This window comes from Mustela putorius, unplaced genomic scaffold (genome assembly GCF_011764305.1).
Source record: "Mustela putorius furo isolate JIRA1106 unplaced genomic scaffold, ASM1176430v1.1 tig00003853_pilon_pilon_pilon, whole genome shotgun sequence".
In the NCBI taxonomy this organism is placed as follows: domain Eukaryota; kingdom Metazoa; phylum Chordata; class Mammalia; order Carnivora; family Mustelidae; genus Mustela; species Mustela putorius.
Genome location: NW_025422005.1, coordinates 11,909,772 through 11,935,574, shown reverse-complemented (window position 1 = coordinate 11,935,574; position 25,803 = coordinate 11,909,772). Strand labels below are relative to the sequence as shown.

Sequence of the window (25,803 nt, the reverse complement as noted above, 5' to 3'; positions counted from 1 at the left end):
GGCAGAGAAGGGGGGGCAGTTCAGACCCAGCCTTGCCCACAGGGCAGAAGTGGGGAGGGCTCCGAAGTGCACCTGGTGCAAATTCTGCCTGTATTCTGATAGAGGTGATGTTGGACGGGACCCCCCTATGACCCCCCCTGAAACGGCCACTCTTGTAGGTCAAAGACGGAGCTACCAGCACTTTTATACTGTTCTGTCTGACTTAGCCCAGACAGGACTTCTAGAAAGGAAGGGGTGTTCTCTGTGGGTTTGGGAGACAGATGGGAGATTTTTGCTGGGGGAGGCTTTCTAGCTGGGATTGTAAGAACGGGACCTGGAGGACAGCGGAGAGAGGGAAGAGCAGGCGCGGAGGCATGGAGGAGGTGGGAGCAGGGGGAATGCTGCGGGAGGGCAAGGGAGGGCAAAGAGCCCGAGAAAGCAAGAGAGTGGCAAGAGGGCTCGGTGGGTCTGCCAGCCGCCTGCAGCCACTGCCCCGTGCCGGGTGCTGGGGTGCTGAGCTGCGTGAGACTCAGTCTCTGCCCTTGGGGAGTTCATGGCCTGATGGGCAGCCTGGCACAGGACAAGGGTACAAGGATAGTGTGGCCACCAGGCAGGCTGGCCAAAGGTGAGGGATCGCCAGGTTGGGGTGGGGTGGGGCTGGAGGCAGGCTGAGAGGGAGGAGATGGAAAGTGCTGGAGCAGGGGTGTGGCCTGAAGCTGGCTGGGATCCACCCCTGGAGGGATGGGTTGAGCTCCAACCCTCTGAGCTTTGCATCATTTCCGGGGCATCTGAGAGTTTCCAGGCAGGAAGGTGGCCTGTACCTTGGTGACCCTGCCAGACAGGCTGTGGTTGGCCGTAAAGGTCGCTTTACTCACCAGCCTGAGCCCCCACATGCCCGGGCCCTCAGAAGCACCTCACTTCCTGCCCATCTGAGGAAGGGTGGCCCCCAGCCCCAGGAGCCTGGGCCTCCCATGTCCCCTGACCTTCAGGAAGATCCACCCTGTGTGTCTCACCCACCCCACCCCCCCCGCCCCACGGGGCACAGACCTGCATCCACCGGTCATCGTTGCTCTGCTCCTCGGAGGGGACAGTGACCTTGCACTTGGCTTCCTTGGCTAGAGCTATCACTGACTTCAGGAAGTTCTCATTTTCAAGCACCCTAGAAAGGGCAAGAAAAAAGCTTCTCAGGGCTCTGGATTCAGCAGACGGTGGCCTTGGCCAGGCTCTGAGGGGGCAAGTTGCACCCCTGCAGGGTCCCTAGGGGTGGAGCAGGAGCTCAGGCCTGGATGGATGCGGGGAGGGGCACAGTGGTCGCTCAGGAGACGCTCGGGAGATGCTCGTGGCCTGGATGGCAATGCCGGCTCATCCTTTCTCTCTGCTCTCAGCAAACATCTCACTGAACTCTTACAGCAATCCCTGAGGGGACCAGCAGGCTCCCCTTCCATCTGGGAGAAGCCACAATGAGGAGGTCAACGCTCAAGGTCAACGCTCAAGGCCCCCCTGGAGGAGGGGATGCCTCAGCCGAGGCAAAGAGTTGGTTTGCCACTAAGGGTCATGCCACATGGCTAGACAGCACCAGGCTTTGAACCCAGGCCTTGCTGGCTTCCAGCCTACGACCTGACCTCCCGGCAGCCACCAGCTCACCCCTCACCCCTTCTGCCCGGAAGCAGCTGCAAGAGAAGAGCAGAGGGGCCCTCTGAGACCCCAGTGTACTCAACAGGTGTTCTCAGATGGTGAGATGGATGCCAAGGCTCCCCACAGCAGCTTGTTAAAGGGCAGCTGGGCCCTATCCCCAGACCCCAGACCCCACAGATCTGGGGTTGGCCGGGAACAAGCATTTGAAATGGTCTCTGGTGCGGGAGGTCCACAGGCAATTCACTGAGCCTGGGCAGGCCGGCTCAGAGACGGAGGGCTTTCATCTACCAGGTCTAGAAAACTCTCTGGGCCTTCGGGAGAGAAAGCTGCCCCCCCCCACTTCTGCATTAGGGTAGGAGAGCAAGGGCAAAACAGTAGCAACAGGCACTACCCTGCCTTTTTATTCCAAATTGGCCAGAAGCCTTCGGCATGTTGCTGTGGGAGTCATTTTCCCCCATTTAAACAGCAGATATTTCGGGTCCGGGGTGGGGGCTGTGGCCAGAAGCCAGGGCACCTGCTGGTGCATCTGTGCCCCACCAGGGACCCTCACCTGCACACGTACACCTCCTCTGGGGGCTGAGTGTTCGGGGTCATAATCCAGGGGGCCACACGGAAGACCACGCTGTCTTGGAAAAGCAGGGCGGCGGGAAGATCCTGAAGGTGTGGGTGAGGCCAGGGCTGTCACCACGGCCGGGCTCCGATACCTACCGCTTCCTGGCAAGGCTCGGTACCCCCCCCCCCCACCCACCCACGAGGTGGGCCAAGGCCCGGGAGCTCGGGTCTCCTCTTGGCCTACCGGGTTGGACGTGTCCAGCAGGGAGACGGTGAGGGAAATGAGCCCCGGGAAGCTGACGTCTGGGAAGGCGAGGCCCTCCACGTAGAAGTCCACGCTGTGTTGGCCGCCCGGGAGCTCCAGGGGGTGACTGGGCTGCTGGGGCCCCAGGACCACCCTGTACCTGGAGATGTGTTTGCCGCCTGGTGAATAAAGGAGGCTCAGGTCTTCGTGTCCCCCGGGGGCCGTGACGCCTTCGTGAGGCCACCACACTCCGGATGACATGTCACCGCTAAATGGGCCCACCGTAGGACAAAGAAACTAAAAGCATCAGGTGGGACATCGTCCCCTGGCTGGGGCTCCAGGGGTGGAGTGATGGGGGAGGGGGAGTCTGAGCCATTCCCAACCATACACACACCAGTCCAACGCACATTACAGTTCCTTCATTCATTCATCATTCACCAGGCATTCATTCATTCCTGAGCACCGGCTCTCAGCGGACGCCTGGGGAGACCAGGGAGGTAGTCCCTGTCCTAGTCCCCAAGGAGTAGGGGAAGGAAGGAGGACCAGAGACAGTCAAATCACAGATGGTAATGCGTGCTGTGATGGAGAGAACCCCGAAGCGTCATGGAAGGCTTCCTGGAGGAGGGGATGCCTCAGCGGAGGCAAAGAGTTGGTTTGCCACTAAGTCAATGTCAGTCTAATCAAGTTGATCCGGGATGGAAGTAAGTCAGATCTAGTCGTGCCTCTACACAAAGCCCTCAGCTGGCCTCCCCACGGGGCTCGGACTAGAAGGCAGAGTCACCCCTGCCTACCCGAGCTGGCCCCGCCCCTTTCTTCTCCACCCTCATCAACCACCTGAACGCCTCATCCTGCTCTCCAGCCACACCGGCCTCCCTGCCTGCCTTCCTCAACCCCATAGGAATGATCCCACCTCAGGGCCTTTGCACTTGAGCTTCCCACAGCCTGGAATGCCCTTCCCCTGGGTGTCTGCGTGACTGTTCCCATATCTCCTTCTGCTCAAATGACACCTTAGGGGGAAAGCTTTCCCCAGCCCCCTCTCCTGCGGGTCCCCAGGCTCCACCCCTCAACCGCACCCCATTCCCTGCTACATTCTTCAGCGCAGGATTTAACCCCATCAGACACACTAGATGCTTTACTTAGTTATTCTGTACATGGTCTCTCTCAACCCAGCCAGAGGAAAGTGACACATGGACAGGAGCTTTGTCCTGTTCTTTGCTCCATGCCCTGAGCCTCGAACAAGCCCGGCACTCAGCAGCGGGGGCTCGTGAGCCGCTGAGAAGTTCATGGTGTCTTTGATGAGCAGGACGCTGGCGATCACACTATTACCTAACACCGCGGTCAGCTCGGCTCGGATGCAACACTCTCTGTACACAAGAGTCCTGTGTGTGTGTGTGTGTGTGTGTGCGTGCGTGTGTGTCTGTGTGTGTGTGTGTGGCAGAGAGGAAGAGACAGACACTGTTACAGCAGTCCTGGGGAGGGAGCTCCTCTGGTCTCACCAGCACCAGACACCAGCTTCTTGTTTCTTTGCATTTCGTCTGCCTGCCCTTTCTAGAAGGGAGAGAGGCAGGGATGTCCACCTTGCTCACTGCTGTATCTCTGGTTCTTAGAACGTGCTACTGAACAGGGGCTCAGGAATTATTGGCTGAAGGGGGGTGAGAGGGGGCTGTGCCAGGGCAGGAAGGGGACCCCAAGTGAATGTCGAAGGCAACTCACGGCTGGCTTGAAACACCCTGACTTTGTCCATCTCTGACTTGGACACATGGAGGAGCAGCCGATGCTTGGTGAAGAAGTCCCTGGGGGTGTTGGTGTTCAGAGTCATCGGGGACATGTCCTGCAGGTCTGGAATGAGAAGACCCTCTCCTCTCTCACGGCTCCCCTCAGACCCCACCCCCCTCAACCCTGTCGCCTGGTTTGATCTTCATCACGCCCTTGCCAGGATTTAAATAATGATTTTCATTTTGGAATGAGCTTAGGAGGCAAGCTCGGTGAAGCAGGGGCCACGGCTGGCTTGTTGATTGCTCTGTCCCCAGCCCCCGGAGCCTAGAAGCATCTAGAAGCGCCGAGAACAAGGACTAGGGCATGACAGTGTGCTGGGTAACTATTTGAGTGGATGTGTTTTTCCTCTGGGCCGGAGTGGGAAGTGAACCAGCCCGAATGATAGCCAACACAGGTGTGGGGAGAGGGAAGCTGGACAGGGGTCTCCTCTGGGCATTAGCTCCCGGGTGAAGGGAATCAGAGGTGGTGGGTTCGAGCCCTGGATCTGTGGGATCCTGGGAGGTATTTCATCTCTCCGTGTCTCTGCTTCCTCGTCAGTAAACAGAGCTAAGGGTCGTGTCCATGCACAGGGGAGGGTGAGGTCATGTGTATGAAGGGCTTACTGCGGCAGCCCGCATCCCAGGAGCACCCATGAAGGGTACTGGCTCTTTTGATTAGGGCCGGGCACTTCATAGGGGCTGCTCCTTGGCATCAGGCAGAGACAGTTGCATGCAACTTCCAAATGCATCCATTTCTATGCTGCGTGTGCAGCTTCCCGGGAAGGCCAGCGCTGCCGCCGTGGCTGGCCGATGTCCCTCCCCCAGAGCCCTCCTGCATCCCAGCCACACTTCAGAGGGGTGCTGCTGGCGGAGACCCTACGCCCACCACCATCCTTGTGTCTCTCCGTGGTGTCAGGGTGCCTGATTCCACATCCGGAGCCTGTGACTTACTGGCTATGTGGCCTTAAGCAAATTGCTTCAGTTTCCCCATCTGTAAAATAGGGCTGAGGACAGTATGTACTTCCAAGCCTTGTACTGAAAGACCAGATGGGTTAATTCTGAAGAGGTCAGAGCAGTGTCCGGCATGGGGCACGGGCTCGGGGCTGCTCTGACGGGGCTTTGGGGCGGAGTTTGGCTTTCATTTTGAATGATTTTGGGTCCCAGCTTTGACCCAAGAGCAGAAATTTAGTTTGGGCCATGGACCGGAGCATGGGTCCTGGAGGAGGCATTGGGAGACTCAGTCCTGGTCCTGGCTCTTCTCTGGCTACTGTGTGACCTTGGGTGAGTCACTTACCCTCTTCGGGACCTTGTCCATTCTTCTTCTTATGCAATGGACAAGCTAACAAGAACATGCTTTCTTTAAACCCCATCTCTGAGGGCTGTTACCAAGCTCAGGCTGCATAGACAAAAGGACTTTACAAAAAGACCAACCAAGCTCTATTTCCATGAGCTCTCTGGGCAGGGGGGACGCTGAGGGCCGGGGGTCCTCACCTTGGCTGTCCAGCACATCATTGTCCTTGCAGTCCATGGTGGAAGATTTGGGATTGTCTCTGTCACAGTTCACCAGCAGGATGGCGCCTTGCCCGCGTGGGCCCCAGGTCCAGGTCCTCTGTGGACACCCAGCACAGACGGGCCACATCTAGAAACCTGCATATGTCCCTCCAGCTCTTGGGGGAAGCATAACCGCTCTCTGCAGCCCCTCACGAGCCTTGTGTGGTTTACAGATCTCGCTTCCACATCAGCGAATTCTTTAGCCCCAAGAGGGGAATGTTCGCCTGTTCCAAAAATCCTAAACACGGTCACCAAAAACGCAATTGAACCACTTCAAAAAACGACCCCCAAGATAGTAAAATTTATTTTAACAGCTTAAAAAAAAACCCAGCTTCTGTCAAAAAAAAAATATTCATGCCAAGATCCTACTGTCAGATTGAGAGCAACTGAGAGAGAGCATGAACGAGGAAAGGTCATTCAGCCAAGATCCAGGATAATCTAAATCGTTACTCTTATGTGAACTCTTCATTACTCATTCGCCAAAGTGTGGGTACTATTCTTAGCAGCCAGTTGCTGTCCCTCCAAAGATTAAAGCAAATTCAGCAGCCCCTCCCAGTAGGGATCTAATAGGGATGATCTCTTCTATTTGCAGGACTGCGTTGGCCCCCTGGGAATGACTGCATTCTAGGAGGGACAGAAAGACAGATTCCACTCTAGAGCCGTAATCCCTCCCTCTGCTTTTAGCTGACCCCACGGAGGGATCTTCATCTTTTGACAGGACATATCCTCCTAAAGGGCACACCAGCATTAAGCTGTACAGGCAGCTTGGGGATTTCAGGAACACCCTGGGCTTTGTCCTCAGATCCAGGTAAGGCTACCTTTATGCCGCACCTCTTAACCCTCCGTTGTCTTTCAGCAACAGACTTTGGCTGTCCCAGTGCAGCTCCTTCCCTCTTCTGCCCCCTGCCAGTTCTCCCTTTCTCTGCTCTTCACTCCCTGTGGGCAGCACCGTGGGGACCTCTCCCCCTAGCTAGGGAAACCCGGGCATGGGGGGATTTTTTTTTTCCCCCCAGAGTTAAGAACTGCCAGCAAATTTTTTCTCTGCTGGGCATTAACCTGATGACTCTATAGTTTCTAATTTGCACAACACGTTCTCAGAACTCACAACCGGTGAAAATCTAGTTTTGCAAAAGAGATGGGAAATACGTAAATCAAAATGGAAAGGGTGTTTTTTTGTTTTCTCCTTTGCCTTGTTCTTCCTGGAGGGACAGACGGCCATTCATGCCATCACCACCAGAGGGCGCAAGAGGAGACCCCAGCAGAGGTAGCACCTGGAGTGTCGGGAGGCTTGAGCATACCTGGCCCTTCTTGGCACCGATGGGCTTCACTTTGCCAGTGCGGGTGATGTCCGTGCTCAAGGAGATTTCTGCAGCCCCACCGAGTAAGAGGAGAGGGTTGGTGAATGTACAAGGTCAAGGCACTCAGTGTGGTCCCCGGGAGATTGTCCCCCATGGCTTCTCTCCCTCCCCTTCCGAGGAGGCACGAATTCAAAGACACCCCCATGTCTCCAAAGAAGATGTTTAATGGCAACCCAAAGAGCAGAGCTGGAGCTTCTGACCACACCCATTCTCCTTGTCAGGGGTTTGGGGGGCCTCGCCACAGCTGTGATGCCAACCAGATCCTACACATCTGGCGACTTTCAGGGGCTCAGAAAGAATTCAGAAAGATTTCCTGGCCACCCCAATGGGATGCTTGGAGCCAAACTCCTGGAAGGACACCTAACCAGGTTCTCAAAGTCCTCTGGCCCCAATGTTAGCCCCCAGTGACCTTGGAACCAGGGATACAGTGGTCACTCCAGCCCCACCTGGCTTTTCCTGATGTGCATTATGGCTGCAGTGGGGACAAACCATGGCCCCAAACCTACCCCCCTCTGTCCAGATGTCAGGGCTAAGAAAGCATACATCTGTTTCTAAGTCCTTCCCACCGTCATCAGAACACGTGATCACAGTCTTCCCAGTGACATAGATCTGTGTGCCCATACCGAAGGTAGTGACTTTGTGAGCTCACCATGTGAAACTGACCTGAATGAACTTTTAAACACACCCACAGCCATATTTTAGCATCAGGCCAGAGCAGCATAGAGTTTAGTGCTCTGGATTACTGGCTCCTTCACTAGCCAGCAGCATGAACTTAGGGAGATCTGTCTACCTCTTGTGCCTCAGTTTCCTCATCTGTAAAATGAGATATAATTGTACCAACTTCATGGGATTGTTGTAAGGTTGGTTTTTTTTTTTTTAAGATTTTATTTATTTATTTGAGAGATAGGGAGAGAGAAAGAGCACAGGCAGGGCCAGGGGCAGAGGGAGAAGCTGACTCCTCAGTGAGTGAGGGGCTGGATATGGGGCTTGGTCCGGGGACACTGGGATCATGACCTGAGCCGAAGGCAGATGCTTAACCACTGAGCCACCCAGGGATCCCAGGATTGTTGTAAGGTTCAAAGGTAAAGTCTTAGCAGAGTGCCTGGTATAGAATTAGTGCTATATTATTTGTATTATTTAAATGTGCTCTAATGAAATGAATGTGTATTTACAAATGAAACTCATTAACGAAATGAAAGCTGAAATTTTCACATGCTATTCTGATACTTAATGCACATTTTTTTAAATTAATTAAAAAAATTTTTTTTTTTTTTAAAGATTTTATTTATTTATTTGACAGAGAGAAATCACAAGTTTTAAGAGAGAGATTTCTATTTAGAGCCCAATTATTCGATCACAGACAGAGATTAACAAGTAGACAGAAAATTAAAAAATTTTTTTAAAAGCACAGACAGAGATCACAAGTAGGCAGAAAGGCAGGCAGAGAGAAAGGGGAAAGCAGTCTCCCTGCTGAGCAGAGAGCCCAATGTGGGGCTCGATCCCAGGACCCTGGGATCATGACCTGAGCCGAAGGCAGAGGCTTTAACCCACTGAGCCACCCAGGTGCCCCCTTAATGCACATTTAAATGGTAATGATAATCATATAATATTATTGTTCAAGATGAGTTCAAGTTAGAAAATTACTTTATTTAAAGAAGAATGTTAAATAAATATGAGTGTAGTCAGATCGTTGGTATGGCAAAATGGTGAAGACAAGATGTAAGTCATGGCATTTGGGGAACATCAGTCTATATATTATTGTATAAGACAGTGTCATCATCTACTTTTTTTATAAATATTTGAAGTGTCAAAAAGGTATAGAGACTCATATGTGGAAAATCCATATACCACCACTTATGTTGAGAAAATATTAACATATGATGGAACTCCCTGGAAATGCTCTCTCTCTTGCCCCAGTTGAATTACTTTATGGCTCACCAACTGGGGAGGGAATATTTATGAACCACAAGATGTATAACTAGCAAGAAAATTGTCCCTTTTCTCTTCTCAGTCTAAAGTAAGCTCCAGAATATAGTTTCTCCTGGAGAGACACCTTGCAAAGGTGTGTGTATGTGGAGAGGGGCAGTGGCATCCCAAGAACCCGGTCATCACTTACCAACACTGGTGACATAGAGCAGGGCTTGGACGGGGTTGATCTTGGGTCCATAATATGAAATCTGAACCTAAAAGACAGAGCAAACCATGAAGGTCTTTTCTTAGTCATTCAACAGACACTAACTGGACTCCTGCTCTGTGCCAGTCCAGGGTGAGATGCTGAGAAGACAGGGTGAGTAAGAGGTGGTACCAACCTATAGAAACACCCAACTGATGTGCATGGGGGGGGGGAAATAACTCAAATACTTATGATACTTAGATGAGGGTCCTGTGGGAGCCCAGAAATGGAAGGGCTGAGCCAACCTGGGTAGTATCAGGGAGATACACTCTGAGGGACGAGTAGGAGCTCAGCAGCCAGAGACATGGTGGAGGGGGCATCAGTGGGAGGGCACTTGCTGTAAGCCATAGAAACTGGCTCCAGCAAGCAGAAGGGGTGGAGAGGACCTGCAGAACCAGATCTTGGAAAGGCTGGAGCCGGAGCCTTCTGGGGATCTGGACAGTGGGAGCTTTGGGGAGCTGGTCTCTTCAGTGCTGGTGAAGATCAAAAAACACCAACCCTTACTGCCCAGGGTTCAAAATCCAGGAAGAGTGGATCTGACTGATCCACCCTGACCAGGGGAGGGCAGAGCACCAGGATGGACACTTTGAAGTGAAAATGGCAGAGGGGAGTTTCCCCAATGTAAAACCAAAGAGCCAGAAGAAGAGGCTCTCCTGAGGGGATAGACTGAGGGGTTTGGGTCTGTCCTGAGGGGAGTGGGGATCCAGGGAAATGTCACAGCCACCATCACTTCATGTCTAGACCATGGCACCAGCCTCTAGTCGACTGCCTGGATCCAGTCTACTCAGGACACTGCGGCCAGCAGGGTCTTTCTAAGACAAATGCAAACTTGTTATTCCCTAGATAGTAGGTTTTCACTGGCTTCCTGTTGCCCTCAGAAAGTGAGGTCCCTGATGCCAAACTCTCTAATACTGGCTACCTCTGTCCCCCAATTCCATCTTCACCCTCTTTTCTTGCCATACATCTCTTCCTCAGTTTCCCCAGCACATGCCTGACCATCTCTTCCTCTAGAGTGTACACACAGGCCACATATCCCATATAGAGTTCTCACTCTGATTTCCCTCTCTTAGGCAGATCATTCCTACCTCCTTCAGCTTGCCACTTCTTCCAGGAAGTCTTCTTTGGTTGCATATACCACCACTTATGTTGAGAAAATATTAACATATGTATTTATGTTACATAATACTTTGAGGCTCAAGTTCTATGCTTCTATAGTAGGCAAGTACTCTCTGTCCCAAGGGAAGACTGAATGGACTGTCCTGCTGGAAACAACTGCTCATTGGCCCAGATCTCTGTGGGAACCCCAGAGGATCTTGTTGAGCTTATCTATAGTCAGAGGGGTGGAGTGGGTTGAGTGGTGGTCCCCAAAAACATATGTCCACATCCAAATTCCTGAAACCTGTGAATGTGACCTTATTTGGAAAAAAGGTCTTTGCAGATGTAGTTAAGGGTCTTGAGATGAGATCATCACGGATTATCCAGGGAGACCTTAAATCCAGTGACTAGGGTCCTTATAAGAGTGAAGCAGAGGGAGAGTTGACAGCGTGGGGGAGGGGGAACAAGACCATAGAAGCAGAGACTAGAGTTTAAGGAAGCTGAAGGAGGCCAAGAACTGGTTCTTCCAGAGCCTCCAGAAGGAGTGATGCTCTGAAGACACTTTAATTTTGAACTTCTGTTCTCCAGAGAGAATACATTTCTGCTGATTTAAGCCAGTAGCTTCTGGTCATTTGTCCAGCAGCCACAGGAAGTGGGCATGGACCAGAGCTTCCCAGGGCTTCCTTAGCACTCACCACCTCTTATAACGACTTACCTGTATTTTACCCATAGGTTGTAAGCCCCATGCAGGCTGCAACCTCACCTGTCCTGTTCCCTTCTCTATCCCCAGTGCCTGGCAGTGCCTGGCATGTAGGAGGTGAATACTAAACATTTGCTGAATGGAGGAATTTAGTAAAAACCCAGCTTCCATAACCCTCCAACATCCCTGTATTGTCTGCCAGGATTCTATGGCTGGAACGGTCTCCATAGTATCCAGAAAAGGGGACGCTCTGCCAGGGTTGGGGCTGTGGGTCAGTACGGGGTGGACCGTGAGCAGCTGACCTGCTGCCACCTGCTGACCTCCTCCCACGCATCCCACCCCACGGCTACCACACTCACCTTCTGGTCACCTGTGCTACTGCTGGCAGCTTTCATCCTCAAGCTCACTTCCAGGCTAGGGTCCAGGGACCACTTGGAGGAACCTGTGGTATTCTTCTTGGCTGGAGGGCCGTGGGCAACATCCACGACCACTCCTGGGGATGCATTGATGCTGAAGGATGTGTAGCCTGTGGGGGCAGAGCTGTGGAAGAGACAATAGGGAGGAAAGAGGGGCTCAGTGAGGGCCCTCCACTGCTCTCCCAACATTCTTCCCTTTCCCCCCAGCAACAGTAAACCCCACATGGTAGCCAGTCAACTCTGACCATGGAAATGAAGTACTGTGAGGTTGTTGGTAGGTAGCGAGAAACAAAAAAGAAATTTTCCTGACCTGAAGAGGTTACACTTGGGCTAGGAGAATTGCAGAGGGATGGACACACAGAGCAGCACAAACTGCTGCTTCTGGCATATGGCACACCGGTACTCTGAAGGACCTTCCCCTTGCAAAACAACTAGATCGTGATTAAAATATACTTTTTAGAGCATGCTGAAATCATGACATAAGAGAGATCTCCAAGGACTCCCTTCTCTGTGTGCATCCACACACATACACACACATACACACCATGGAGGTTAATTTGAGGAACACTGAAAACAAAGAGGAGATATTAAAGATATCCAGAAAGAAGAGTCAGGTCACCTATGAAGGAATTACTATTAGATTAAAAGCAGGTTTCCCAATAGCAACAACAAAATCCAGAAGACAACTGAATAACATCTGCAAAGTATTTTGGAAAAAGTATTTTACTTTGAATTGTATACCCCACAAAATTTTATACATATACATAAATATATGTATATATATAAATAAATATAAATAAAGATTTTTAAAATTTATTTGAGAGAGTGAGAGAGAGAACATGAGTGATGGGGAGGGGTAGATGGAGAGGGAGAAGCAGACTCCTTGCTGAGCAGGGAGCCTAATGTGGGGCTTAATCCCAGAACTCCAAGATCCTGACCTGAGCTGATGACAGATGCTTAACTGACTGAACCATCCAGGTCCCCCGATAAAAAACTGTAAAAATAAAAATACCAAAAAAGGTAAAAACAAGTCCAAATATATGTATAATCAAAATAAGTGTCACTGTATCAATGTTACCAGTTAAAAGAGAGTTTTGACTATAAAGAAACAAAACTCAGCTATATGAAATTTGTAAGAGGCATACCTAAAATATAAAGATCCAGAAAAGATGAAATTTAAAGGAAAGGAAAAACATACATTAGGCCAATACTGACCAAAAGAGGGTTGGGGTGGGTATATTAATATCAGATAAAGTTAATTTTTAGATTAAAAAAACACTATTAGCAATAGAGAGGAACACAACCTAATAATTTAAGGCTCAATTCACCCAGAAGATATTTCTAAACTTGTATGCACCTAATAACATAGCTCCATATACATATAAGGCAAAACTGATAGAAATGCAGGGAGAAGTTGACAAACCCATCATCACAGTTGAAGACTGCAAGTCTTCTTTCTCAATCAACAATAGATTAAGCAGATGAAAAAATTAGTAACAAAATTAACAAGCTTGATTTGTTACGCATATATGGAATTCCTTGCTCCACAACTGGTAAATATATTGCGCACATGGATCAATAAAAAAACATTGATTTCATAGTTAACCATCAAAGCAAGTTGCAGCAAATGTTAAAGGATAGGTCATATACAGCATAGGTAGCACAATCTTTGATCAGAATATGACTAAGTTAGGAGTCACTAATATAAAGTCCATTTTTAAGCCCCATACATTTGGAAATTTAAAAACCAGACTTATAGGTAATTTACAAGTCAACGGACAATTAATGGAAATTAAATAATAATACTTAGGATTGAGCAATATTTAAAATACTACATTTCAAAACTTTTGGGGGAGCTAAAGGTGTTGCTTTGTGCCTTAAATGCTTAGATCTTCAAAAAGAAGAGAAAAGTTAAAAAATAAGTATATAGGACAAAACAGAAAAACCGAATAGAATGTAATCTCCCAAAACACAGAAAATAAAGATGGTAGAAATCCGTGAAATATAAAACAAGTAAATCAACAAAGCAAAAATAGACTAATATAACTGGTAAACTTCTGGCAAGATTGATCAAGGGAAAAAATAAGAAAAATGAAAAAAAATCCCCACAGGAAAGGCAGATTATTTTGTAGATAGTTGATAAAAGGTAACAGAACCCAACAGCATGATTATCTGTAACATCCCCTCCAAATTTTAAACCCTAAATTAAAAAAAAATACTAAGAATTCAATAAGGCAGATAGTAAGGTGGAGAGGCAAAAATCAGTTGCATTTCTGTACAGCAGCAGTAAATAGTTAGAAAAATAATTTTTATAAATAGATATATAATTTACATTAGGAAAAAACACTGTAAAGTACCTAGGATAAATCTAACAAAAGATATGAAAGGATTTTATGGAGAAAACCAAACCTATTGAAAACATTAGAGAAGACCCAAATTAATAGAAGGAAATAACATGGAATTCCAGGACATTTCATGGAACTTGACAAGTTGATTCCAGGAGTGACATGACAAACCAAGGGATTAACACAATCAAAGTACTCCTTAAGGAAAAGAAGCAAAAGGTAAGGGACTTGCTATACCAGGTACGAGTTACCAGGAAGCTATGGATGGTGCTATAATGGCTCAGGCAGGGACAAATGACAGATGTAACTTAAGAGAGATTCTCCCTGAAAGGTGAAACCTCCTATACTGAATGCAAGCTGGGGCAGTTGCTCTGGAAAACAGTATGGAGGTTCCTCAAAAAGTTGAAAATAGAGCTACCCTATGACCGAACAATTGTGCTACTGGGTATTTACCCCAAAGATACAAATGTAGTGATCTGAAGGGGCACCTGCACTCCAATGTTTATAGCAGCAATAGCCACAGTAACCAAACTATGGAAAGAGCCTAGATGTCCATCAGCAGATGAGTGGATAGATGTAGTACACATACACACACACACACACACACACACACACACACACACACTGAAATATTATGCAGCCATCAAAAATGAAATCTTGCCATTTGCAATGACACAGATAGAACTAGAGGGTATTGTGCTAAGTGAAATAAGTCAACCAGAGAAAGACAAGTTTCATATGACTTCACTGATATGAAGAATTTGAGAAACAAGAGAGAGGATCATAGAGGAAGGGAGGGAAAAATGAAACAAGATGAAACCAGAGAGGGAGACAAACCATAAGAGATTCTTAATCTCAGGAAACAAACTGAGGGTTGCTAGAGTGGAGGAGGGTGGGAGAGATGGGGTGGCTGGGTGATGGACATTGGGGAGGGTATGTGTTATGGTGAGCACTGTGAATTGTGTAAGACCTATACCCCTGAAAAAAATAATACATTATATGTTAATTAAAGAGAGAGAGAGAGAGAGATTCTCCTTGACCTGTCTGAAGTGATCTTGTAAATAAGCAGGCAAAGGGAATATTATGTAACAAATGGTGGTGGAACAATTGCTCGCTCATAGGGAAAATAGTTAAATTGGATAAATAATTAAATCGATCCCATCCTCACACCATATACCAAAACAAGCTCCAGGTGGATTTAAGGCTTAAAAATGAAAAGTAATAATTTGAATTTTTTAAAAAATAGATTTTATTTTTTAGAGAAGCTTTAGGATCACAGCAAAATTGAGTGGAAGGTACAAAGATTTTCCATATATCTCCTGCCCTCCACCCCCATGCACAGCCTCTCTCATTATCAGCATCATCCACTGGAGTGGTACACTCGTTAAAATTGATAGGTCTATCATAATCATCCAAAGTCTGCAGTTTACATTATGTTTTGCTTTTGGTGTTGTACAGTCTATGAATTTAAACAAATGTATGCATGGTGACATGTATCCACCATTATGGTATCATACAGAATAGTATCATTGCCCTGAAAATCCTCTGTACTTGTGATTGAGTTCCAGTTTCAAAGCATTATGGTCCAAGAATATGCAGGGAATAATCACAATCTTTTGGTATCGGTTGTGACCTGACTTGTGACCCAGTATGTGGTCTATTCTAGAGAAAGTTCCATGTATGTTCGAAAAGAATGAGTATTCTGTTGTTTTAGGGTGGAATGTTCTGTATGTATCTACGTACTCCATCTGGTCCAATGCATCATTCAAAGCTCTTGTTTCTTTGTTGATTTTCTGCTTAGAGAATCTGTCCATTGCTGAGAGTGGGGTGTTGAGGTCACCTACTCTTAGCATATTATTATCAATATGTCTCTTTATTTTGGTTAATAGTTGGCATATGTAGTTGGCTGCTCCCTTGTTGGGGGCATAGATATTTACAATCATTAGATCCTCTTGTTCAATAGCCCCTTTTAGCATGATATAGTGTCCTTCTGTATCTCTAACTACAGTCTTTAGCTTAAAATCTAATTTGTCTGATATGAACACTGCTACCCCAGCTTTCTTTTGAGGTCCATTGGCATGAAAAATGGTTCTCCATCCCTTCACTTTCAGTCTGGATGTATCTTTAGGTTCAAAACGAGTCTCTTGTAGACAGCATATGGATGGGTCCTGTCTTTTTATCCAATCTGCAACCCTGTGCCGTTTCATGGGAGCATTTAGGCCATTCACGTTGAGAGTGATTATCGATAGATAGGATTTTATTGTCATCATGTTTCCTGTGAAGTCTTTGTTTCTATAGGTAGTCTCTGTAAATTTCTGCTCTATGTCACTCTTGCAGATTTTTCTCCTTTTATAGAAACCCCCTTAATATTTCTTGCAGGGCTGGCTTTGTGGTCACATATTCTTTCAGTTTCTGCTGGTCTTGGAAGCTCCTGGTCTCTCTGTCCATCTGAATGACAGCCTTGCTGGATAAAGTATCCTTCAAAATCCTAGAGGAGAACATAGGCAGTAACCTTTTGACATAGGTCACAGCAACTTCTTTCAAAATAGGTCTCCAAAGGCAAGGGAAACAAAAGTAAAAATGAACTTTTGGGACTTCATCAATATAAAAAGGTTCTGCACAGCAAAGGAAACAGTCAACAAAAAGAAGAGACAACCCACGGAATGGGAGAAGATATTTGCAAATGACACTACAAATAAAGGGCTGGTATCCAAGATCTATAAAGTACTTCCCAAACCAAACACCCAAAAAACAAATAATCAAGTCAAATAATGGGCAGAAGACATGAACAGACACTTTTCCAAAGAAGATGCATAAATGGCTAGCAGACATATGAAAAAATGTTCATCATCATTAACAATCAGGGTGATTCAAATCAAACCCACATTGAGATAACACCTTACACTAGTTAGAATGGCAAAAAATTGAGAAGACAAGAAAAAACAATTGTTGGAGAGGTTGTGGAGAAAGGGGAACCCTCTTACACTGTTGGTGGGAATGCAAGTTGGTGCAGTCACTTTAGAAAAACTGCTTTCCATGACCCCACCCCCACCCCCGCCCTGGCCTCCTTCTTTGCCTGCTTGTTCTCTCTCTCTTTGTGTGTCAAAAAAAATTTTTTTTAATCTTTTAAAAAAAAAGTTTAAAATAGGGCAATTGCACTACTGGGTATTTACCCCAAAGATACAGATGTAGTGAAAAGAAAGGTCATATGCACCCCAATGTTTATAGCAGCAATGTCCATAATAGCCAAACTGTGGAAAGAGCTGAGATGCCCTTCAACAGGTGAATGGATAAAGATGGTGTGGTCCATATATACAATGGAATATTACTTAGTCATCAGAAAAGATGAATACCCAACATTTGCATCAACATGGATGGGACTGGAGGAAATTATGTTGAGTGAAATAAATCAAGCAGAGAAAGTCAGTTATCGCATGGTTTCACTTATTTGGTGGCACATAAAGAAAAACATGGAGGACATTAGGAGAAGTAAGTGGAAAATGAAGGGGGTAGAATCAGAGGGGGAGACAAACAATGAAAGACTATGGACTCTGGGAATCAAACTGAGGGTTTTAGAGGGGAGGGGGTTGTACGGGATGGGTGAGTCTGGTGATGGGTATTAAGGAGGGCATGTACTGCTTGGAGCACTTGGTGTTATATACAAACAATGAATCATGGAACACTACATCAAAAACTAATAATATACTCTATGGTGACTAACATGATTTTAAAAGTTATACCCCCCCAAAAAAAAAATCCTCTGTGTTCTGCCTATTTATCCCTTGTTTTCCCAACCCCTGGCAACTGCTGATCTTTTACTGTTGCCATAGTTTTGTCTTTTCCAGAATGTCATATAGTCAGGATCACATGGTATGTAATCTTTTTAAAAATTATTATTATGTTATGTTAGTCACCACACAGTACATCATTAGTTTTTTATGTAGTGTTCCATGATTTATTTTTTTTAAAGATTTTATTTGTTTGACAGACAGAGATCACAAGTAGGCAGAGAGGCAGGCAGAGAGAGAGAGGAGGAAGCAGGCTCCACACTGAGCAGAGAGCCTGGTGCCGGGCTCGATCCCAGGACCCTGAGATCATGACCCAAACTGAAGGCAGAGGCTTTAACCCACTGAGCCACTCAGGCACCCCCATGATTCATTTTTTTGCATATAAACCCAGTGCTCCATGCAATCTGTGTCTTCCTTAACACCCGTCACTGGGCTCACCCCCACTGCTCCCTTCTAAAACTCCCAGTTGTTTCCCAGAGTCCATAGTCTCTTATGGTTCATCTCCCCCTCTGATTTCCCCCTCTTTCATTTTCCCCTTCCTTCTCCTAATGTCCTCCATGTTATTCCTTATGTTCCACAAACAAGTGAAACCATATGATAATTGACTTTCTCTGCTTGACTTATTTCACTCAGCATAATCTCCTCCAGTCCCATCCAGGTTGATGTAAAAGTAGTTCATCCTTTCTGATGACTGAGTAATATTCCATTGTATATATGGACCGCAACTTCTTTATCCACCCATCTGTTGAAGGGCATCTCAGCTCTTTCCACAGTTTGGTTATTGTGGACATTGCTGCTATGAACATTGGGGTGCATATGGCCCTTCCTTTTACTACATCTGTATCTTTGGGATAAATACCCAGTAGTGCAATCATTGGGTCATAGGGTAGCTATGTAGTCTTTTCAGATTGGCTTCTTTCTTACTAATATCCATTTTAAGTTTCCTCCATGCCTTTTTATGGCTTGATAGCTCATTTCTTTTTAGCACTGAATAACATTCCATTGTCTGAATGGACTGCAGTTTCTTTATCCATTCACCTACTGAGAGACTTCTTGGTTGCTTCCAAGTTTTGGCAATTATGAACAAAGCTGCTATAAATATCAGTGTGCAAATTTTGTGTGGACATAGGTTTTCAACCTCTTTGGGTAAATACCAAGGAGTGCAATTACTGGACTGTATGGTAAGAGTATGTTTAATTTTGTAGGAAACCACCAAATCGTCTTCCAAAGTGGCTGTACCATCTTGCATGATCACCAATGGTGAAATGAGAATTCGTATTCTTCCACATCCTCTCCAGCATTTGGTGCTCTCAGTGTTCTGGATCTTGGTCATTCTAATAGGTGTGAAGTGGCATCTTATGGTTGTCTTAATTTGCATTTCCTGGATGACATATCATGGGGAGCATCTTTCCCACATGCCTACCTTCCATCTGTGTATCTTCTTTGGTGAGGTGTCTGTTAAGATCTTTAGCCCATTTTTCAACCAGGTGGTTTGTTATTGTTGTTTTAAAGTTCTTTGTAAGTTTTTGATAACAATCCTTTATTAGATGTATCTTTTGTTAATATTTTCTTCCAGTCTGGGGCGCCTGGGTGGCTCCGTGGGTTAAGCCGCTGCCTTCGGCTCAGGCCATGATCTCAGGGTCGTGGGATCGAGTCCCGCATCGGGCTCTCTGCTCAGCAGGGAGCCTGCTTCCTCCTCTCTCTCTGCCTGCCTCTCTGCCTACTTGTGATCTCATTCTGTCAAATAAATAAATAAAATCTTTAAAAATATATATATTTTTTCTCCCAGTCTGTGGTTTGTCTTCCTTATTCACTTGGCAGACTTTTTTAGAGCAGAACTTTTAAATTTTAATGAAGTCCAACTTATCAATTCTTTCTATTCTTTTCTGGATTATGCATTTTGTATTTTACCTAAAGAGTCATTGTCAAGGTCCTCTAGAGTTTCTCCTATACTACCTTGAGAATTTTATAGTTTTCTGTTTTACATTTAGGTCTATGGCCTATTCTGAGTTAATTTCTGTGAAGGATGTAAGGTCTGTGTCTAGATTCCTTTTTTGAATGTAAATGTCCAGTTGTTCCAGCACCATTTGTTGAAAAAACTTTTTTCCCATTGTATTGTCTTTGCTTTTTGACAAGGGTCAGTTGATTATATTTACATAGATCCATTTTTGGTTCTCTATTCTGTTCTATTTATTTACTTCTCTATTCCTTTGCCAATACCACACTCTCTTGATTATAGATTTATAATAAGTCTTTATAATATAGTTTCAGCCCTCCAACTTTATTATTCTCCTTCAAAACTGTTAGCTATTCTGAATTTTTTCCCTCTCCATAGAAACTTTAGAATCAGTTTGTTGACATCCAGAAAATGGGATTGCACTGAATCTATACATCAAGCTGGGAAGAACATCCTGGCAATGTTGAATCTTCCTATCCATGAACATGGAATATCTCTTCAATTATTTACTTCTTTGATTTCTTTCATCAGGGTCTTGCCATTTCCTCATATAGATATTATACATACCTAAGTATGTATACCTAATACCTAAATACCTAAGTATTTAATTTGGGGAGTACAAACGTAAATGGTACTGTGTTTTTAATTTTCAAACTCCACTTGTTTGTTGCTGGTAGGTAGGAAAATGATGGACTTTTCTACATTAACACTGTATTCTATAGCTTTGCCATAATTGCTTTTTAGTGTTTTTTGGGGGGAGGGTTAGGGTTTGTTGTTGTTGTTGTTGTTATTAATTCATTTGAAGTTTCTACATAGATGACCTTGTCATCTGTGAAGAAAGATAGGTTTATTTCTTTCTTTCCAAAATTAGTATCTCTCTTATTTCCTTTTCTAGTCTCATTGCATTTGCTAGAAATTTTAGTATGATGTTGAAAAGCAGTAGTGAGTAGAGACATCTTTGCCTTTCTCCTCATTTTAGTGGGAAAGCTGCAAGTTTCTCACCATTAGGTTGATGTTATCTGTAGGGTTTTTTGTTGGTAGACTATCAGGTCGAGGAAATTCCCCTCTAAATTTACTGAGAGTTTTATCATAAACAGGTGTTTGCATCTTTTAAAAGAAGATGACACAAGCATCTTTGTGTCCTTTCTTCAACAAGGCATAAAACCAATAAACATTAAAGAAAAGATTTTAAGTTCAACTAGAAGAGAATAAATAACTTCTGTTCATCAAAAGACACTATAAAGAGAAAAGACTTAGCATCATCTACAGAGAAGATATTCTTGACATCAAACCGAAAATGTTTAGCACCTAGAATATGTGAAGAACATGGGTGAATTGATATGAAAAAGATAACTCAATAGAAAAAAAAATAGCCAACAATATGAACAGGTATTCAGAGAGGCTGCAACAGAAAAGGATGACAAACATGTGAAGAGTCACTCCATCCCACTCATGAGTAAGGAAACAAAAATATCCAGGCCATAGCGGGACAGGGATACTACCGTGACTGGACTGGTGAAAAATAACACTGTGGACAGTTCAAAGGCAACCCTAACACACTGCTCAGAGGAATGTGAACTTTATCACTCTGTAAAACAACTTGGTGTTCTGTTTGAAGTCAAACATCGGCCCGCCCCAAACCCAGCAATCCACCGCAAGGCAGACACCCCAGAGCATCCCTGGCACGTGTCCACCAGGAGACATGTCCGGGATCGTTCGGAGCAGCACTTTCTGTAACAGTGAGTGACCCACAGACAGTGGAAGGACTAGAGCATCGTAGCAGATTTAGACCATGATGGAGGCTCCCCGGAAAGGCAGAGCTCACTCCCCAAGGACGCAAAGATGTGTGTTAGAATTGTGTTTTTTGTTTTTATTCTTGCCATAAAGTTCTTAATCTCTATATCAAAAGCTACATGTATTCCTTCTACAGAATTAGGAAAACACAGGAAAAGTCTGTGAGAAGGAGACCTCAAAGATGGTCTCCAGTAATCCCCACCTCTGGTGCCCATACCCTTGTGTAAATCCCTCCTCAGGGAGGGTGGAAAGGGCCTCTCGAGGGCCTTCTGGCCAAAGGGAAAAACCAAAGGGATGGGTTGTCATGTCTGTGATAAGGTTACAAAAGACCCTTTCTCTGTCCCCCCATTTCTCTTCCTCTCCCCCCAAACTTGGCTTCCTCACCTTGATGGAGCAAGCCACCAACAACCATAAGAGGGGGGCCTCGAAGCAGACCCTTGCCTCAGCCAAGCCTCAACATGGTTATAACCACACGGGCACCTTGACCCTGACCGCTGAGGCCCGAGGCAGAGGACCCAGCTAAGCCACGGAGGAGTCCTGCCCCACAGAAAGAGTAAGATAATAGCCACTACTGTTTCAAGCCACTGGGTTTGTGGACTATTTGTCCCATGGTGATCTTTAGCTAATAGAGGTCTAACAAGGAAGACAGGGGGAGAGAGGCAGACCGAGAGGAAGGAAGGAAGAGAGGAAATGGAGAGAGGGAGAGAGGGAGGGAATGAGGAGGAGGGAAGAACTGCCTAGAAGAAAATGGAATATTCCCACTTAGGGACCATCTTTGATGGACATTTTGATTATTTTCTTTCAGGAGACAAATTTTTTAAGTCTGTTTTGAAGGATCAAGAAGTAGATGAAAAAAGAAACATATTTCCCCTAACACTCTCCCAGTCTCTGCTCCCAGATTTCCTTTCATGTGTTACCCAGTCCCCTGCCCCCACCCCTGGCCCGCGCGCCATCCACACAAAGTCAAGCTCAGGTTCTTAGCCTTCAAGGACAGCGAGCATTTACAGAGCATTCACTCTGCTCCAGGCCCCGCACATGTTCTTCCCACACATCAGCTCGTTGGCTTTTCACCACCAACCTTCTCTCCATCTCACAGGTGCCGGACTGAGGCAGAGGGCTGCAGACACCTCGCCAAGGTCAGCTTGAGGCATTGTGCGTCTCTGCGCAATGGGTCGGGATGGTGCCAGTGCCCTTCCTTCATGCGGCCTACCTCCACCTTCTCTCCATACTGCGGTCACACTGAGTTCCTCGTGCCACCCCTCACCTCCCCAGATGTACGTGTCCGTGCTATGTGCCAGACCTTGAGCTGGGGGAACAGAGGATGGGGTGGGGGCAAGCTCTGTGGTCCCAAGGGGTCCTGGCTAGGAGAAGGGCGATTTCCTCAGCCAGAGGATCTGCTGTCCCGTTGTGGGCTCCCCCAAGTCTTCCTCGACAAGGTCACCATGCCACATCTACTGAACTCCACTAGTGGGTGTCCCTGCCACCGGGATTGGACCTGGAATGTCTGTTCTTTCCTTTGGCTGTTTTCTAGACCCTCTCAGGTCTCCAAACAAGGGACTTTCAAAAACATAAGGGGGTTTTCACTGTGAGTGGTGGGGAGCAGCCATGTGTGCTGTTGTGAGACAATCCGGAGCTGGTCTTCCAGTGATTTCTACTAGCCTCTGCAGAGCCAACACTGAGAGCTTGAGCCCCAGACAAGTGACATCATCCCTCCAACTCCTGAATCCAGCATCTCCTTCCCTATGACCCCAGGCTGGACAGCACTTAGCATCTGAGACGCTCGCCTTCAGTGGCTCACACAATCCTTACAGGAAGGGGGACTGCTCTGAGGACACTCAGCATGCCTTATGTGGTTTCATCCTCACCACGACCCAAGAGCACGGATGTTAATGTTCCCATTTTACAGGTGGGTAAACTGAGGCTTAGAGACATCCAGGCTCCCCACTGTCACACTGAGTAACTATCTGCTGAGAAGGAGACACTGGGAGGAAGAGGACAAGCCCCCTGACAGCAGCATCAGGACACCCACCATCTTCCATGGTTGGCGACTCCAGACCCTCCCCACCCACAACATTCTGGTCCTTCCAAGCCCTCTGGAAGCTGCGTGAGCTCCACCAACCAGGCAGCAGGGCCCAACAAGGCCAGTGCCACAGCACTTAGAGGCCAAGTGTGCTACGGAAGCAAGTGAATTTGGGGTCTGGCAGTCCTGGATTTGAATTTCCTGGCTTGGTCACCTTGAATTTGCATGACCTTGAAACCTCAGTTTACTCATCTCTAAAACAGGCTCATTAGACATCACCGACCGAAGGACCTGGCACATAGTAGCCAGGGTCACGCTACCTCCCTGACTCCAGCCACGAGCATCACAGAAAGCCCTCGACGGGTTTCAATATTTGTCTCAGGTCGGTGGGATTTTGTCTAAGTATAATCAACATGCTTCTCATTATAGGAAAAGTACTTCCCAAATGCAGAATGAAAATCACAAGCAGCAGCTCTGGAAGAGATTCCTACATCCCTGGGTCTGCTCCTGCCTCTGCAGCGCTGTCTTTCTATCCCGGGGGCTCTGAGCCCAGCGGTAGAGGACACGGCTCCGGCAGGGGCGTGGAGCACGCGTGTGCTGGGAGGAGGTCAGGGGAACAGAGCTGGAGAGGAGGCAGTACCAACCCCATCTGTGTTTCCAGAAGGGAATTCAGGCCACAGTCAGGGTGGTGGCTGGCTCCGGGCTGCTGTTAAGAGTGGATGGGAAGTGAGGGGGTGGGGCCCCAGAGCCCGGTTTGAATCCTGGCTCCCTCACCTACGAACTGTGTGGCTTTACATGGTTACTGGACCTCTCAGAGCCTCAGCTTCCCCTTCTGTAAAATGGGAATAACAGCACTGCCTGCCTCCTAAGGCTGATGACGGAGTCCTGTGTAGGCAGTGGGGTGGAGCCGGCAGCCATTGTCGTAGGGGATGGGCAGGGCGTGGACCGTCTCACGGAGGTAGGAGCTCACTCCTGGAAGACTCAGTGGCCTCAGGTGACATGGGTCTCTCTTTATCCTTCACCACTTGGCCTCTCTCTCTCCTGCCTCCTAGCCACAGCTCCAGACAGCACCCCAGAACTTTACTGCTGCTCCACCATGGCCCGGGGGTCAGGCACTCAGTGACACTTGGAGGAAATGTCCCAGGCACTCCTATGGCCACATACTAGGACCACAGACGTCCAGCCTGGGTGGGAGGAAGCCCGGGGCGGCCACTACGATGATTGATAATGACACTGACCATGCACACTTGCTGAGCGTCCATAGACCATTTTGCATCACTGGAGCCTGGCGCAGGCCGGGCGCATAGTAGGTGTGCAGCTGGTATTTGTTGGGTAAATGGATGCATGGGTGGATGAAAATCCACCAGCAATACGTCCGGCTCTGCGCTAAGTACTTCCGCACGCCCACGGCCTTTCCCATTCAATCCCTCTGACCACCCTACGGAGTCGGTATCGTCCCCATTTCACAGATGAGGGACCTGAAGCTCAGCTGGCCAAGGCCAGCCAGCTGGCCAACAGCAGGGACAGGTTTCCCGCCCCAGCCTCTCCCACCACACATAGGTTATTCCGCACCCGTGGAGGGAGGCTTGGCTGAGAGGTGTGTGGTGGGGGCAGGTAACGAACTGCACCGTGAACCAGGTGTGGGTCATGAAGTCCAGGGCCCCGCCTTCCTTCCAGGGCACACCTGCTGTGTGACCTTTGGCAAGTCACACACCCTCTCTGAGCTCCAAGCTGCCTCAATGGTGAAAGGCGAAGGTCCTGCTTGCCCTGTGATAATTCACCTGTGGTGAGGCCTTGGGGAGCCCTCGCCTGGAATCCAGCACATCCCAGGACCATACGAGCCTCACCCCTCCAGCATCTCCCCTGGCAGCAGCTACAAAGGCTGCAGCCTAAAGCCTGAGCCAACCCCACGTCCTATGTCTGCAGAACCTGCTCATCCAGCATCGGTGGGCCTGTCCCCCGCCCCCAGAATGTCCCTGCTCACCCGTAGACATCCAGCTGAGTCTCGGTGCCCAGCACACACACGGCATGGGTGGGCTGTTCCGGGGTCACGTGGATCACCGCACCCTGAGCCATAATCCCGCCAGCCCGTCCCGCCAGCTGCAGGAAGCCCCTTGGCTGGTTCCTTTATAGGGCCCAGCAGAGCCATGAGTCAGCACCTGTGGTTTACAGGCTCCTTAGCCCCTCCCCACTCAGATCCCAGGGCGTGTACTCCCGCTGCTCTTCCTGCCCAGGAGCTGCCCCTCCGACCCGCATGAATGTCAATGTCAGAATCACGCCAAGCTGGCTCTCTTAGTCTCCTGGGAAGGATCAGGGGCTCAGGAAGCCTCGAGTGCAGGTCTGGGTCCTCACGTCACAGCCCCCTGCATGCCTGGGGCCCTGAACACCGGGGTCCATCCAACATGGCAAGAAAAGCCATGGAGCTCAGGGGATCATAGCAAG

The 25,803-nt window shown here is 47.7% G+C and overlaps 1 protein-coding gene across 2 annotated transcripts in view; it reads right to left on the bottom strand.

Annotated features, from left to right (window-relative positions):
- Window positions 1-25,479, bottom strand: part of PADI4 (peptidyl arginine deiminase 4) — a 37,421-nt gene extending 11,942 nt beyond the window's left edge. For both annotated transcript variants that reach the window (XM_004741359.3, XM_013048512.2), the window contains exons 1-9: window positions 25,346-25,479; window positions 11,401-11,581; window positions 9,190-9,256; window positions 7,014-7,081; window positions 5,656-5,773; window positions 4,124-4,249; window positions 2,411-2,589; window positions 2,165-2,268; window positions 1,027-1,138 (exon numbers count right to left, since the gene is read on the bottom strand). In XM_004741359.3, coding sequence (XP_004741416.2) covers window positions 1,027-1,138; window positions 2,165-2,268; window positions 2,411-2,589; window positions 4,124-4,249; window positions 5,656-5,773; window positions 7,014-7,081; window positions 9,190-9,256; window positions 11,401-11,581; window positions 25,346-25,437 — 1,047 coding nt within the window. In that variant the 5' untranslated portion in view covers window positions 25,438-25,479. The remainder of the gene's footprint in view (window positions 1-1,026; window positions 1,139-2,164; window positions 2,269-2,410; window positions 2,590-4,123; window positions 4,250-5,655; window positions 5,774-7,013; window positions 7,082-9,189; window positions 9,257-11,400; window positions 11,582-25,345) is intronic.
- Window positions 25,480-25,803: the final 324 nt, after the last annotated feature.